The 17,028-nt window shown below is 49.1% G+C and overlaps 1 protein-coding gene across 1 annotated transcript in view; it reads right to left on the bottom strand.

Annotated features, from left to right (window-relative positions):
- sbf1 (SET binding factor 1) overlaps positions 1-16,799 on the bottom strand; it is a 64,540-nt gene extending 47,741 nt beyond the window's left edge. The window contains exon 1 of the mRNA XM_084448005.1: positions 16,691-16,799. Within this exon, the coding sequence (XP_084304131.1) occupies positions 16,691-16,745 (55 nt within the window). The 5' untranslated portion in view covers positions 16,746-16,799. The remainder of the gene's footprint in view (positions 1-16,690) is intronic.
- Positions 16,800-17,028: the final 229 nt, after the last annotated feature.

Here is a 17,028-nt window from a genome sequence, read left to right as displayed (position 1 = left end):
TTTCGTGTTTTCATCCAGTCATAAGCCACGCGCTCGCCATGACGACCAGCCAGGGACAGACGGTCCCATTTGCGGACGGCGAAGGTGTTAAAAAAAGATTGATATCATACTTGGCCTGGCCTTGGACGCACTTCCACCCGACTATGAAACTATGTGAGGAGCACGAGCTCTGTGGCTTACGATGACGAACGGTGTTAAGGTCAAGAGGGTTAAGCCTGAGACCAAAGCCGTGGTTTCCCATAATGCACTCCCATAAAGCACCTGCACTGTGGCAGTAAATTAGAGAAGCCGTCCGTCTGTGTGAGCTCTGGCACGTAGCATAGGTGTGTGCGTGTGCGTGCGCCCGTGTTTGTCTAATGTGATCAACGCTTTCTATGTAGTCATCTGACAACGTGACGAGGCGTAGCAAGCAGAGAGACTAGGGGTGTGCCATTAAATATAAGATGGGATTAACTTGAACAATCCCCGGGGGGGCTGCTCATCCTTCAGGCCTCTACCGCACCTGAGAGGTCACCGATGGGGTCACACTGCCGAGGCCCTGCTAACCCCCAACCAACTCCATCCAGTCAATTCAACCATGGCGACCATAGGTGTAACCACCCAATGTGCTTTTCATTATATTGGGAAAACAGTCCCTGGTAGTAGTGACTCACCCCTCAGGAAAGTGATGCCGCCGCCGCCGCCACCACACACACACACACACACACACACACACACACACACACACACACACACACACACACACACACACACACACACACACACACACACACACACACACACACACACACACACACACACACACACACACACACACACACACACACACACACACACACACACACACACACACACACACACACACACACAGGCGGCAGGACATCCTGCAACTGCATGTGACACATCCTGCAACTGCTGTCGACTAACCCTCACACACTGACACACACATGGGCAAACATGCACACGTCGCCTGTATGAGCGTGCGCGCGCGCACACACGCACAAACACGCGACTGAGGGCGTGAGGCGACATTTACTTCTTTAGTACAAAGGTTCCCACTCTCTAGCCACCTTCTAGAAATTTCTCAACCCTCAATCCACAGTGTGCACTGATTCTGTCTCTCAGTCAAGCACTTGGCCGATGGCCGACAGTGTTGCACAAATATTGCTACGCTATCGAAGCCATGAGGTGGAAGAGTGCAAGTGGGGGAGAAAGTCAGACAATGGGAATTCAGTATCTACCCCCCCCCCCCCATACCTCTTATTCTGTCTCCCTAATGCTTTCACACTGCATATTCTTAGCCTAGGGCTATCCTTAGCCCTGGGCTAAGAGTTAACCCTGGGTTAATTTAGGCTCTTTTCACACACACTTTGTTAACCATGGGTTAAACTAAACCCAGGGCTATACGATTCACGCTGCAGTTCTACTAGCCGTGGGTTAAATGTCTGTTGGAACACGCGACTAATGTTTACATTCGGATGATGTGTGACTAGCCTACTCGCTAAGAGCAAGCAGCAGCGCTAGTTTGTTCTGAATCTGAACGGACTTTTCCGACCACTCAGAAACGTTGCCGTTTCTGCCTGCGACCAATTCGATCTTTTAAAAAAATCTTGCGGACACATTATTGTTATGCTATGATGTTGCCGTTAATAGTCTAGTTGCAACGATTTTGGTTGCCAATAGCGCCTACTGTAAATTGTGTGACGTGATGAGGAAGTTGTGTGATTGGACAACAAAAATGTGATGCAAAGCCCATAGTTTACTTTAGGCCTGTTACACACTGGCACCATTTAGCCACACATTTAGTCAATTTTCAGGGGATAACCCCGCAAACTCGGGGCTAACCCTGCTCCGGAGAAGGGCCAGCAAGCCCTGGGCTAAAGTCAGGGTAAGCCCACTTTGGAATGTGCTAGGATGGTGCCCGTGTGAAAGCTTAGCTTTCTTAGCCTGGGGCTAACAGCTCCCTTAGCCTGGGGCTGAGAAGGTTCTAAGAATGTGTTCAGCCCTGGGCTGAGAGCAATGAGAAAAACCTTCCTCTCCCCCTCCAGCCCCTCGCTCTCCTACCACATCAACCACTCAAGACAGATCCCAAAGAAAGCACTACCAGATGTGAACATCCTTGCTGTCTGTGTGTGTGTGTGTGTGTGTGTGTGTGTGTGTGTGTGTGTGTGTGTGTCTGTGTGCGTGTGTGTGTGTGTGTATGTGTGCGTGTGCGTGTGTGTGTGTGTGTGTGTGTATGTGTCTGTCTGTGTGTGTGTGTCTGTCTGTGTGCGCGCGTGTGTGTGTGTGTGTGTGTGTGTGTGTGGGCTCCCCAGCGTGCAGTCAGGGGCTAGTCGGCCGTCTTGGAATGAGAACATGACAGCTCCAGCGCCAGGGGAGGGAGGTGATGATGGGGAATACAGCTTCGCTACCATTCCAACATTCCCACTCCACACCGGGATTCCAAATTTCCAAGATGTTTCCAGTGCCGCAGTCTCGGCTGGTCAGAACTAACAGGCTATTAGGATATTCATTAATAATACACCAGTGTTTCTCCTACCACTGCATTGGACCAACGGGACCTCCCACCCCTCCTGAAAGACCCCCAAATAGCTTACTTTGAGATCACTAACATTTTAGCATAAGTCAATGGAGTTTAACACAGTGAAAATTCGCATCGCGGCTAGCGGACATTTGCTGACTGGGAGTGAGAGATGATGACATGAAAATATTTTCGGTTGCTGTAGCTAGCTACATAAGTAATGTAACCACAATTAAGTCTATGTCTTCTGATGTTAGTAACCATGTAGGCTAACATTAGCTAGGCTATGTATTGTGGACTAAATGGTGTTGCATTCAAGTTAGTTCACATTTTCCCCCATTTAGGCTATGCCTTTTCAGCAATGCTTTTGCGATTTCTTTTCAGCTGTTCAGCATTCATACGCATTTTCTGCAGGAAATGATTTTTTTCAAGTGATGTTTTTATGTGTTGTAAATTGTTAATATTTATTTACCAAAGTTATGTGCACTCATTTCAGCTCAGTGTAGAGAAATGCACCGCTAAGCGCGCGTCTATGACGACACTATCGACACCATGTGTCTGTGACACGCCCGCCCCGCGACAACACTAGTAGTGTCAGGGGCCCTGCCACCACCCCTGAAAAAACCCCAAGGGGAAACACAACACAAACAAACACACACCAGCCCCTCCCCCCCCCACCCTCCCCCCACTTCTCACACACACACACACACACACACACACACACACACACACACACACACAGCTTTGGGTGTAGGGCTGCTTTTAGTGGTTCAGAGGTGAAGCTAGTGGCTCTATGCTGGCTCTGTGGGGACTTGACCGCTTTTAAATCCTCAAACCACTCAGCTTCACGGGACCTAAGAAGAAGAGAAGGTTTTTTCACCGGGGTATTGAGAACCAACATGGCAGCCTAAGGCCCAGTTCAGTAGCATAGCGGCTAGCCGGCTACACGCACAAACACACTAAATAGCCCCAACGGTGCGCTGCACACAAACAATACCGTACAAGACCTACGAGCATGGTCTGCTTTCCAACAGACAGGTCTGTCCTACTGAAGCAGCAGCATGCCAGAGAGACAACTCATGACATAAGACAACAACTAACCACCGCCGAGAGAGGAGAGGTGCCATAAACACAGATATGACACACTTTGTTTGTTATGTGAACTATGTGAAATTGAAAATGGGGTTCACTTTTTTACTGCCCTGTTTATGATGATAGAAGGGATGTACGTTTCAGTAAAATGTCCTCCAGTTATGAGATTTAGTAGATTTCTTTGATTTGGAGGATATGAAAAACTGGAGCAGAGCTTCAGAAAGGTAGCCTCTTCTGTGGCAAATGTCATCTGTCAAACGTGGGAGAAGGCAGAACACCTTAAAGCTGAGCTGTAATGAAATGCTAATCTCATGTATTAGAACATGTCGTTCTGGTTAAAACAAAATAGAATAGAAGTTTATCTGCCATGTGTAACAAGTGCAAGTACAAATACATTGGAATCCTTGTAATCATAGTCAGTTCCTCATTCCAGTCCTAGGTCCGCTCATGGACGACTATGTCTCTGTCCGTGATGTAGGCAGAGCAATTAAATAACTGTAACAGAACTGAAAAGTAATGCATTTTTGTAATGCACTGTATTACTTTGCTGCAATTGTATTATAATCGGTGTCTTAAAAGCCCCATGAGGGTTGGGCACTTTGTGTGCATGACACAGAAATAAAAAATCGATCAATCAATCAAATCAAACTAGAGGCGTGCCAGGCTGGGCCAGGCTAGGCCAGGCCAGATGGGCATGCTATTACAAGACAGGGCGACTGGGTCAGGGGTCAGCCCTGGTGGGCAGGCCCAGGCCGGCGGACGACGTTGAGACAGGGAGGAGAGGGCATGGGCGTCGGCATCACGCGCCCAGCAAGGTCAAGTAGGCCTAACGGACCCGGTGGCGTGGTCGCGTGCCAGGGGACGATGACGAAACATGTTTGCTTTTGTGTTTTTTTGAATTTGCGCTCTCTGGTAGATGTTTGCATATGATTGCACATTCCAGAAGCTGCTTTTCCGTCATGGAGCGGTCGAGTTCCCTTGCATAATCCTTAAACTGCTCTTCAGGTGAGAGTTCAGATCTTTGAAGAGGGTGATGGGAAGGAACCTGCCCTGAACGCGCACTCGTATTCAGAGGAGATGTCCAGAAAATGTTCTCCATAACACTGCCCATGTCCAAAAAACCTGACCTGAGAACGGTATAGCTGTCTGCACGCAGCCAAGTGACCAACAAGGTGAGCTGCTCACTGATCAGAGACCCAGTGTGTGGAGTCCCAGTCGCACACAGTCGTAATGAAACAACGCAGCTGAACTGAAACTGTGAGCAGGTGATGCGGCGCCACAGACACACGGAGGCAGCCATTTAGGGGGGCTGTGGTCTGGCCGTGAGAGACTCAGACGGCGCCGTTCGCCGCTCTTCCAGAGAAGGAGGAAGCGAGTTGCGTGACGTTTCTCAAATCGCTGCGGCCCGGACGAGCCGGCCGGCCTGCGGCAGCGTGGCCTCTGGAGCACTTCTCCCTGAGAAGTCAAGAGGGAAACGCTCGTATCGATCAACCGTGCCTCCTGCACAGAGACCAGGGCCCAGAGACCAGAGACCAGGGCCCAGAGACCAGAGAACAGAGACCAGAGACCAGAGACCAGAGACCAGAGAACAGAGACCAGAGACCAGGGAACAGAGACCAGAGAACAGAGAACAGAGACCAGAGACCAGGGAACAGAGACCAGGGAACAGAGACCAGAGACCAGAGACCAGGGCCCAGAGACCAGAGACCAGGGAACAGAGACCAGGGAACAGAGACCAGAGACCAGGGAACAGAGACCAGAGACCAGAGACCAGAGACCAGGGAACAGAGACCAGGGAACAGAGACCAGGGCACAGAGACCAGGGAACAGAGACCAGAGACCAGGGAACAGAGACCAGAGACCAGGGAACAGAGACCAGGGAACAGAGACCAGAGACCAGGGAACAGAGACCAGAGACCAGAGACCAGAGACCAGGGAACAGAGACCAGGGAACAGAGACCAGGGCACAGAGACCAGGGAACAGAGACCAGGGAACAGAGACCAGAGACCAGAGACCAGAGACCAGGGAACAGAGACCAGGGAACAGGGACCAGGGACCAGAGACCAGAGACCAGAGACCAGGGACCAGAGACCAGGGACCAGAGACCAGGACACAGAGACCAGGGAACAGAGACCAGGGCCCAGAGACCAGGGCCCAGAGACCAGAGACCAGAGACCAGAGACCAGGGACCAGAGACCAGGGACCAGAGACCAGGGACCAGAGACCAGAGACCAGGGACCAGAGACCAGGACACAGAGACCAGGGCTCTGCTACAGCTCAAACCATCTAGGCCAGTAACTCATGAGGAAACTGCAAATAAGATATTTGCATGATAAGACAGACAGACACATACACAGGCGTGTGCACGCACGCACGCTCGCACACATGCACACACCCACACACACAGAGTGATACGTGCTGGACCTCACAGAGACAGTAGTTTCTCCAATTAACTGATACAGTGCCCTCGGGTTCTTATTTGGCAGCATACTATTCTATTGCGCTGCAGTAAGTGACCCCCTGACGCTGACAGTCCACCAGACGTTCAACTGGCCAAGGTGAGCAGATAAGACGTGAGTGGAGTGAGCAGCACAGACAGGTACAGGTCAGGTACAGAAGCGCACAGTCTCAGTCGGTGGGTCATTAACCGACCGAGCTGCTGATGCAAGCAGGCCCCGGGGTTGGTTTGCACAGGCTGCCTATCGGACTCTGGCGCGACTGGAATGCGACGTGATGACATGAGGCTGGCGGGTGGCGGGCGGGCGGGCGGCGGTGGTGGTGTGAGAGTGAATGAGAGACGCCGCTATCAGCTGGAGCTGTTGCGTAATACGAACGCCGCTGGAGGGAGAACGAGAGGAGGAGGAAGTACGGGGAGGAGGTGGGGGGAGAGGAAGGTAAGATTGGGTCAAAGATGACAGGGAGAGAGAGGGAAAAGGAGAGGGAGAGAGAGGGAGGGGAGAGGGAAAGAGGGAGGAGAGGGAGGGGAGAGGGAAAGAGGGAGGGAGTGAGAAGGAGGGAGAGAGAGAGATGTCCTATGCCAACCTAGACACTAAGATAAGGAAGTTATACGGCAAAAAACGACAACAGTCAAAGGAGTCACACTGGATATGCACTCTGATTAGAATGAACAATGAATGACTAATAGACCATATGGCTTTGGATAGTCTGTCAAAGTTGAGGATGTGTGTGTGTGTGTGTGTGTCTGTGTGTGTGTGTGTGTGTGTATTATGTACTTGGTGCTATGCCAGACCACGACCGCAGCTTCTTCTTCTAAGCATGTCTTCAAACCGCAGTGATAGATGGCAGATGGTTGCTATGGTTTCGGACGTACACTCACACTTGCAAGGCGAGTCGGTGCTCAGCTGAGCGGCTGGTCTGACGCTAACCGACAAGAGGTGGTCTCCCTGGGGACAGAACTATCATTACATGACCACTTTATACTACGACAAATTCATTTATTACTGATCAGCTGTCACCCAGAAAGTACAGATCAGACGAGTCCAAGCCACAGATGGTTAGATAAGTGTCATGTTTTAGAATAGGTTTCATAATTCTCCATTCCGCATGAATATAGCCAATTCAATTCAATATGCAAAATGAAACACACACACACACACACACAATGACATAATGTTAAAGCAAACCGCCACACCCAGTGACAAACACTGTCCTCTCTGTTTTACACGCACACAACACTGAGACACACACACACACACAGCTGTGCTGATATGTCAGCTAATATGGATTAGGGTCAGAGTTGGGTGAGTCACTCTCTCTGATTAAAAGCAGCAGTGTGTACACCCAGACCCTGGCGTCTCCTTGGCTCATAACACACTGGGTGGATGATGCACACACACACGCACGCGCGCACACACACACACACACACACACGCACGCACGCACGCACGCACGCACGCACGCACGCGCACACACGCACACACACACAGCTCTACGGACACCAAGGAGAAAGCAGAAGACCAATAGAGAATCTTACATGCGCAGTATTCAAAATACGATACTATACACATCAATGTTAAACATGGACAAGTCATACGGGCGCTGGAGACCAGAAGGGGGGTTGAAAAAGGCTCCATCTGGCAGTTGCACAGTTGCCCTGGTGACCAAGAGGGACATTTTCTTTGTGGAACAGCTCTTCAACAGACTCACATCCTTCCTGCGAAGCTCACACCCCCCCTACATCACGCCCCCACACCCCCCACCCCCCCTCACACACACATATTTCTCCCAGATCCCCAAAACAAAAATGTAGGCCTCGGCTTTCTAGGAGAGGAAACGCACTCTCTCCTTTGCAGAGAAAGAAAGAGAGAGAGAGAGAAAGAGAGAGAAAGGGAGAGAGCGAGGTAGAGAGAGAGAGAGAGAGAGAGAGAGAGAGAGAGAGGGAGAATAGAGACATTCCTGCCTTTACTTAAACTTTACAGTGTGTTTCATTTGAATCGCCGCTGTCATCTCACATTCAAATTAGGTCCCCCAATCAACAAACCTGGCTGTCATTTTTTTCCACTCATTTCCTTTGCAGTTCTGTGCCGTGTGTGTGTGAGGTCTGTCTGAGGCCTGCTACTTCCGTCTCCTACACAGTTCACAGCCACACAGGCTGACTAACTAACTAGGCTAAGACCTACTATCTAAAGATTGTAGCCACTTTGACATCAAATATCAATCTCAAAAGAAAAATACCAGCCTAATATCAAAGTATGAAAAAAATTATATTAGCCTAAATTAGGGCTGCATCTGCGTTGAGGACTTATCAAGGACTGCGGATGAGGACAGCGGACGTTGGAAGGGTGATTACATTTTATATTACAGTCATTTAGCTGATGCTTTTATCCAAAAACGACTTATGGCATTTAACGTAGGAAACGTCAGTGTACTACTACTTGCCAGAACTCACAAGTGCATCTCCTTTCTAATATGAGTGACTAAGAGCATAATCTAGTGCTGAAGCCAAAGTGATGAATAGCAAACTAAAAATACAATAGGTGCTTAAGAGGGAGGATCCTGGTAGTACTTCTTGAAGAGGTGAGTTTTGAGCCTGTGGCGAAAGATGGGCAGCGACTCTGCTGTCCTGACGTCAGTGGGCAGTTCAGTCCACCACTGCAGGGCCACAGGACAGAGACTCACACACTGGGCTGCTCTCTCAAGACACTCTGCCAACCAGGCCACAGCACCAGGCGGCCTGGTGACAGGGCAGACCGTCACACAGACCCTGGAATCACAGACCACATATTAGACAGAGGGGAGAGGAAAGGATCAAAATGCAAATCAATCAATCAATCAATCAAAGCTTTATTTATATAGCGCATTTCATACCCAGAGGCAACACAGTGCGCTAAATATCCCAGAGTAAATTAAAGCGGTGACAATTCCTGAATAAGACTCATGTCTCAACCGGAATCAGTCCGGTGAGGAGAAAACGAAGCACGTAGCGCTCAACGCTATGGCAGCGCTGACCCCGCAGTGGACCTCATCATGTAGCCCAGGAACAAGGCTACAACACGCAACGCTCGCTCAGCTCTGAACGTGTCTGAATGCTCCTGCCTGGGAACTCTGTTATGCTAGCAGCAGCTAGCCTAGCCTACATCTGTGAGGCTGCAGTGGTCAGAACAAGAGGGAGTGACAGGAGAAGTATGAGAGGAATGGTTGCAGCGGTTAAGGGCATTGACCACTAGCATTATGACAGAGTTAAAACATGGCTGGGCAGCCTGGACGGGAGGAGCAGGCAGCCCCAAGCCGTCTTCTGTGGGAAGGGGGGGACAGTTAGGAAATTGAAACATAACTAAGAGTAAGCCTTCCTAGTATTCATCGGAAGAGACTACACACTCCAAAAAATCAGGCAATGGACTGGTTTTACTTCATAGGTTTATAAATTCAGACGGCACAACGCATTTGGCTATGTGCTTCATCAGGTGCTGAATAAACCTATGCATTTATAAAGTAAGTCGGTCCATCGCCTGGGTTTTTGGAGTGTGCGGTCCCTTCTGAAGAATACTAGGCCGGTTTACTCTTCATATTTTTAGACTTCATATCTTTTGCTTGATCTGACCAGCACTTCCCACTCTGGATGTGCACGCGTGCTCTCTAATTGAAACACAATGGATTGAACGCGATCCAATCCTAACCTCGCTGTTTGCCGCCCTCACTCACAGCCAATCAGCAGAGAGAAGATCCCACCCACCAACAACCCTCAACCTCTCTGCCTTCACCAGCTTCCAAAGTCCTAGTGTCCCCTGTTCACATCATACCTATTCAGTGTTTCCCCTACCATTAGGGCTGTAACGATTATGAATTTAGCTTAACGATTAATTGTCAGAAAAATAATCGCGATTATTACAATAATTGTCAGAGTTGTTGACCGGGGGGGGGGGGGGGGGGGGCTCGCATCACACCACTAGGGCCCCTTGCCGATCTGGCACCCTAGGCGGCCGCCTACTTCGCCTATGCCACGGGCGGGCCCTGGCACTGATGCTCATGTCCGCATGATTTGAGTGAGAGAGTGTGTGTTTGAGAGAGAGAGAGAGAGAGAGAAAGAGAAAGACAGACAGACACAGAGGGAGTAAGTGAGTGTGTGAGGGTGGGTGGGTTCCAGGTTCTGACTCATTTTTAGCCTAATAGTACTCAGCCTATGAAGTAAACCTGTGGTTTAAAACCACGCCTCTTTAATATCATGAATGTTAACATTTACATAGAACATATATCCTCCTCAATTAAAAAAAAGCATTGAAAAATTAAAATTAAGAAAATTTGGAGTATACAAATAGCACATGAAGTGGACAATGCATCAGTGCTTCTTTACTTCTTTAATACAGTGTCTCTTCTATGAACGTATAGGACAAGTGCCAACAAGTTTAAGAATTCCATTGAACTGGGTTGCTACCATATTAACTCTGCAACATACTTTTTTTTTTTTTTATTAAAAAAAATATATATTTTTTTTTTTTTGAAACATTTTTTTCATAACCGCGGTTACAAAAAACAATCGCGGTCAGAAAAAATAATCGCGTTTTGACGATAATGTAATAATCGTTACAGCCCTACCTACCATTGCCTTGGAGGGGCATCCCGCCCCTCCTGAAAGAACCAAACAGCCCAAAATATTAAGCGGACTTTTAGATAGCTAACATTTGTAGCATAAGTCAATGAAGTATAAGTCAATGAAGTTTAACATAGCGAAAATTAGCATTGCGGCTAGTGGACATGTTTTGAATGGGAGTGAGATGATGAAATAACCTATTTTCGGTTGCTGTAGCTAGCTGCATAAGTAATGTAACCACAGTTTAGTCTGTCTTCTGATGCTAGTAACATTGTTGGGCATACATTGTAGGCTAACATCAGCTATGTGTTGACTAAATGGGCAAGTTCCCATTTTTCCCCATTTAGGCTATGCATTTTCAGCAATGCAATTTATTTTCAGCTGTTCAGCATTCACACACGTTTCCTGCAGGCAAATGTAATTTTTTGTTTTTGTTTATTTTTTGTAAATAATTATTGTTATATAGTAGCCTACCACCTCCCCCCTGAAAAAAATCCTAGGAGAAACACTGTATTCCATTCCTAATTGGCCAGTACCCCCCCTCCCCCACAAGCACACCATTTCTCAACCTCAAGAGGTCAGAGTTCATCTCCGGTCAAAGGTGACAGGAGGTCACAGCGTCACATGAAGCTCTTTCACTCGCCGGTCCACACAGCAGGGTCCTTTAAGAGGATGACGCAATGTTTCACGCCTGGGGAGGACAGTTAAACAATAAAGACCAACGGAGCAGCAAAACCTCACGCCAGCTTATGCTCTCATCTAGAAAGACCGTCCCTGTGTTCTCTAGGGGGAGGGGAGGGGGAGACCAGCAGTAACCACTCCCTCTACACTGAGGAGAGACCAGCAAATCAGAAGGAGCACCCTTTCCTGGTCAGGACTAGGGATGGGTATTGATTTGAATTTCAAGAATCGATTCGATTCCGATTCACAAGGTTCAGAATCTATTATCACGATTCAATTCGATTCGATTCAATATCGATTCAGTTAGTGTTACTAAAACCTGTTTTTTTTAATCTGTAACCTTAATTACATGACTGCCAAGTGATGCAACACATCAATACTAGGGCTGGGTATCAATACTGATTTCCAAAAATGAATAAATGAATGAATGAATGAATCACTGAATGAATTAATGAATGAATGAATCATTGAATGAATTAATGAACTATTCATTCCTTCATTTATTCCTTCATTCATTCATTCATTAAATAAAAGATCAGTTTTGAGATTCTTGAATCGATTCAGAATCGATTAATCGGTCTTTTTAACCCAGCCCTAGTCAGGACCAATAGGCGGCATTTTCTCGGCATCCTTCAACTGCTCAAACCCAGCGGGGGTACCAAGTCCGACCGGTTTATAAATTCCTTTCTTTCTGAGCCACCGTCAGACCTGTGGGCAGCCATGTCCAGGAGGGAGGGGAGAGTGAGGAGGAGGAGGAGGAGGAAGGCTGACTGACATGATCTAGTGCCACAACAGAAGCAGCGCGGGGGGGGGGGTTATTTTGAACGGCCGCTCCGTTAGCCCCCCTGGCGGGCTGGGAACAGGATTGCCTTCAGTCTTGTCCGGAGGGGAGTTAGGCGGGCGGGGTACATTCTCCAAATTCCAGGGAAGACCATCAAAGCATGCTTCTTAGGAGTGGGTCATCCCCCCTACCCCCCCGACCCCCCACGGCATCAAGATTCTGTCCCTGCACTGCACGTCACCAATTATGAGCTGACTGTGTTTGTGCCAGAAAGGGAGAGATATGGATGTGTGTGTGTGTGTGTGTGTGTGTGTGTGTGTGTGTGTGTGCGCGTGTGTGAGTGTGTGTGTGTGCGCGTGTGTGCGTGTCTGACTCCCCCCCCCATATCCGAGCAGTGAAAAGGGGGGCCGGCTAAGGGGGGCTGGGACCAACGTCTGAATAAGAAGCATTCATTCCAGACAGGCTGCTTTAACACAGCTCATGGGCATCAGCTCAGGCTGCACTATGGCCCAAACAGAAGCCAGTAGACAGAGAGAGATAGACGGAGCTCCAGAGCCTTGTTCCAAGATGCTATCCTTATCTCGGGCTCAGAGAGCAGAATGTAGATGAAAAGATCTGGAAGAGAACAGCCAGCCAGCGCATTCCCACCTCAAGTATGGGGGGTGGCTGTTTTGTATCTTAAGAGCAGGCTGATGTTGGCAGGGTAACATACCAAATAGACAGTGACACACGCACGCACGCACACACACGCACACACAAACCGATATAAAGGACACCAAAACACAAAGCGCACCCCACACACACACACACACACACACACGCACACACACACACACACACACAAACCGATATAAAGGACACCAAAACACAAAGCGCACCCCACACACACACACACACACACACACACACACACACGCAGTCCTCATTCCAGCAGCACCCCCTCGGTCCCCTATGAAAGACAGATTGTGTGGCTATTTCTGGAGGGGCCGAGGGTGGCTGCCGCAACGCTCCGGGGCCGAGGGAGGAAGTGGCTGTCCGCAGACGGGCATCGCTGGCAGGGCTTCAGCGGTCCCTCTCTCTCCCTCAGTCTCCTTCCTGTCTCTCTCCTCCTCTCTCTCCCTCTCAAACTTTCTCCAACTTCACTGACCATTGTTTACATTCTGACTCTGAGGAGAACCTGTGCACCTGGTCGACACGCACCGCAAACCCCTCGAGGATGCAGATGCTGATAATTCGCTCTCAAGCACCTCGGCCTAATAGGGCTGTCAAAAGTGCCATGAAATTGAGTTTGAATATATTCGAATTAATTTAGAAGAGTTTGAACGATATTCGAATTTATATATATATATATTTTTTTTAAGATTTTTCATGAATATAATAGCCTAATAAAATAACCCTTGACTGTAATATTGTACTGTGAACACTGTTACCCCTCGCTGAGGTGTTTTTGACAGCGCGGGAAATGAACGTTTTGTGCATGAACATAATTCGCTGCATAATTTTTGATAAATAATATATTATTTATTAATATTACAATATTCAAACACTCAAATTTAGGTTCCAACTTCTTTTAAAAAAAGACTTCAATTTTTTTCTGGACAGCCCTACGGCCTAATGAGTCTGTTTGGTGGACAAAACTGATGGAATGCCAAATGGCTAGGTTTCATCTGGCTTCTCTCAGTGTTGGCCCTTGACGGTCCAGCGAGACAAACCACAAGACCCCCCCCCCCCCCCCATAGAGTAGACCCCCATTATCAAGTGTGTTTCCCTGGCCCTGCGCTGGGCTGAGTGCCCCTGGCCAGGCTGCTGACAGCCTACGGGGGGAGCTGTTGTGAGCTGCGGCGCTGCGCCTCGCCTCGCCCCCCGGTCCAGGGCTGTCAGGACTGCGCCAGACCCGTCACTCCGGGCTGAAAAACCACCCCAGCCGCATTCACAAATATACCCCTCCGCCCGGGCCCGAGAGGCAGAGAGTCGGGGAGGCAGGATGAAGACCCGTGTGTGTGTGTGTGTGTGTGTTGCTGTTAATAGCTACCGACGTGGCCATTCAGATCAGGCTCTTTCGCAGACACACACACCCCTTCCCTGGGGTTTCCAGAACACCCTGACACTCACAGGGGAGAGAGGGGCAATCTGGATTCTCGCTCCAAACACCTCTCCTCTGGGTCCCCTCTCCCGCTTCCTGTTTTGGGCCCAGGCGCCGCGGACGACGGAGTGTCCAATTCGCCGCCGTTGTTTCTCAGTCCAGCGGAGGAGGAGGAGGAGGAGGGCAGCGGTCAAAACAACAGCGACGCTGTCGAGCGCCGTTTCGCCAGACCCAGCTACTAGGACGGGAGAACCGCACCCCTGGCACTGTGCGCTCTCTACGCCACACGCAGGCGGCCATCTTGGCTCTGAGCGGGCCTATGTCATGGTGTCTGGGGGGTGAGCGCGCACACACAGTATGAAATCTGACACAGTGATGACTAATAGAGAGGGATGAATAGCAGCTGAAGGCGCTGCTCTCCGGTCGCCCTTCACCAGGGCGAGGGGTGTGTTCAGTGTTCCCCGAGGCTGGGACGGTAAGCATGCAACATTAGTAACCCTGGCCCTCGGGGAAGAACAAGGCTTGGTTTTTGTGAACACACCGTTGACGGTTCCTCTGGTAAGTCCCGTGAACAGGTTGGAAAAGGCTTGTAGCAACATTGTGGTGTGTACACAGAAGCAGACACAATCGTTTGAGAAATACAGAGAGGGAGCGAACTTGCCAAACTCAGATGACATCACCGAAGGCGCACCAGTCAGTCGGCACCTATGATCATGTGATTTCCACTGCTGTCTGTCTGACTGACAAGTCGGTACCGATGTTGCAACTGCTAGTACAGCCAGTCACTGTCACGCCTCCACTCACGCCCGCTCTGCATGGGGAATTCTACGCTGACATACTCAAAGAATGCACCAAGCTTACTCTGGCACTTGAAGATTATGTAAGAAGACAACTACTGGGACAGGACTTCAGCCTTGTTGTATGAACGACATCAAGATGGGGTATCGATTTAACTGCAGAGGTATATCCACTTAGAGCAATGAGTAGAGACAGGAGAGGAAAGACCATAATATGGTGTCTGAAACACCAGAATACCGTCATGTTTCACGTTTGTTCTAGTTTAACCAACTCAAATCATCATCATCATCCTGAGTGATTATTTTACTAGCCTCTGGGGCCTTGAACACCTCAGTACTGGGTCTTTAACGGCTGGCTCCCATATGCTTTCCAGGCCGGGTCTGCATTCACTAAAGAAACAGCAGGGTAGAACAGGAAGCAGATTCTGCAGTGTGTGCAACGTCCACGTTATAACATCCTGCCTAACCTTGCACGTATTTGCCCCATCAAATAAAGATGCAACAAATGCACGCAAAAAAAACTACTGATCGTTGTCCAACCTCGTCATTTGCCAAAGCATAAGTCGATTTTAAAAAGAGCAATTCTTGCTTGCTTCAAGTCGCTGAGGACTTGTCATCTTGGAATTTTCACCACACTCCTTCTAAATAAATCATTGAGAATCTATTCTATAAATAAGTCGTCCATGTTGTCATCCAAGTTCCAAACTAGCTACATGCTTTCAGCGGATAAGGAGGCTTGAATATTTCATGGTTAACGGGCCATTATATGGCACGAATCACGAATCTAGGCCACGGCACAAACGGGGGGGGCGTCAGATAACGGTCCCAAACAGAAACACTCCTCGTCCAACAACACAACAAGAGGAAAGCTGAGCTGGGCCCCGGTCTGGGGGCTCGGGGAGGGGCCACGCCATCTAGGTTCATCTCCACAAACAAAACACAGAGACAACAACGGACAATTATACGGATTCTAACAAAAATCGTAAATCTGGAAAAATCACAACGTGTTAAGCCAGTTAACCAGCGAGCTGGGTTTTAATGCAGGAAGAGACTGACACCTCAAAGTTTGCACAGTAACGACGTGTTTGCTGCAGGGACCCTGGTGAACTGACACATTTCTCCACTATAATTTCTAGTTACTCATCTTGCTGGCTGTGAAAATGTCTGAATCTTGGGACAGACTATGGAAATATACACACAGATCCCCGGTTTTGGCAAATGGCAGATAAAACCGATTCTTAATAAATCCGTCTTGAAAGAGTGCAGTTCCACTAGCTGACTAGCTAGCAGTGCTGGACAGATAGTACATTGGCAGTTAGCTAGATTTACTGATGCTAAAGCTTAGGCTAGTTCGCTTTCATATTGTCTAGTTAGGCTAACATAGACTTGGGTGAAAAGCTACGCAGGAGAGTTGTGCACAGCTAAATATGCAGCCGTTTCTTTTCTCGTAAGTGAGTTGAATATGACAAGGCGACCGCAGTTCACTAATCTCGACAGGCCCTGATTTGACTCCTCGGTCTGTAGTTCAGCGCTGTGCCCGTCAGACCCCTCGGAGCTGCGGGGAGCCGTGTAGTCCGGGCCCGTCCCGTCCCCTCCCTCTCCTACGCCTCTCTGGTGTCTAGGGCTGAACCGTGGCTAACGCGCTAGCATAGTGTGGCTAGCTGCTCTGTAGCACTCAACCCTTACCTCTCTTATCGAGGTCGTACCCGACCACAACGAAGTAGTCGGCGAGCCTGGCCATCTTGGAACTCACGGCGACAGGCCTCTGTAGCTGTATCCTTTCCCTTTACCGTCGATAATCCATTCACATTCTGGTAGCGAAAGACACATCATAGGCGACAGTAGCATCCTTCCAGCTGTATCCCGCCGCCATACTGTCAATCTGCCTTGCCCTGACAGTGGAGTGCACTGAGTCTGCGCAGTAACTCGCAGGGAGGGGCACATGGCCATGGCAGGAACGTCGGGTGCCACTTGTAGGCTATATGACAATCTCTACATTCATTAGGTTGACATTATATGGAGTT

The sequence above is a fragment of the Borostomias antarcticus genome, assembly GCF_949987555.1.
Source record: "Borostomias antarcticus genome assembly, chromosome: 13".
NCBI classification, from domain to species: domain Eukaryota; kingdom Metazoa; phylum Chordata; class Actinopteri; order Stomiiformes; family Stomiidae; genus Borostomias; species Borostomias antarcticus.
This window is presented reverse-complemented; position numbering and strand designations above follow the sequence as displayed.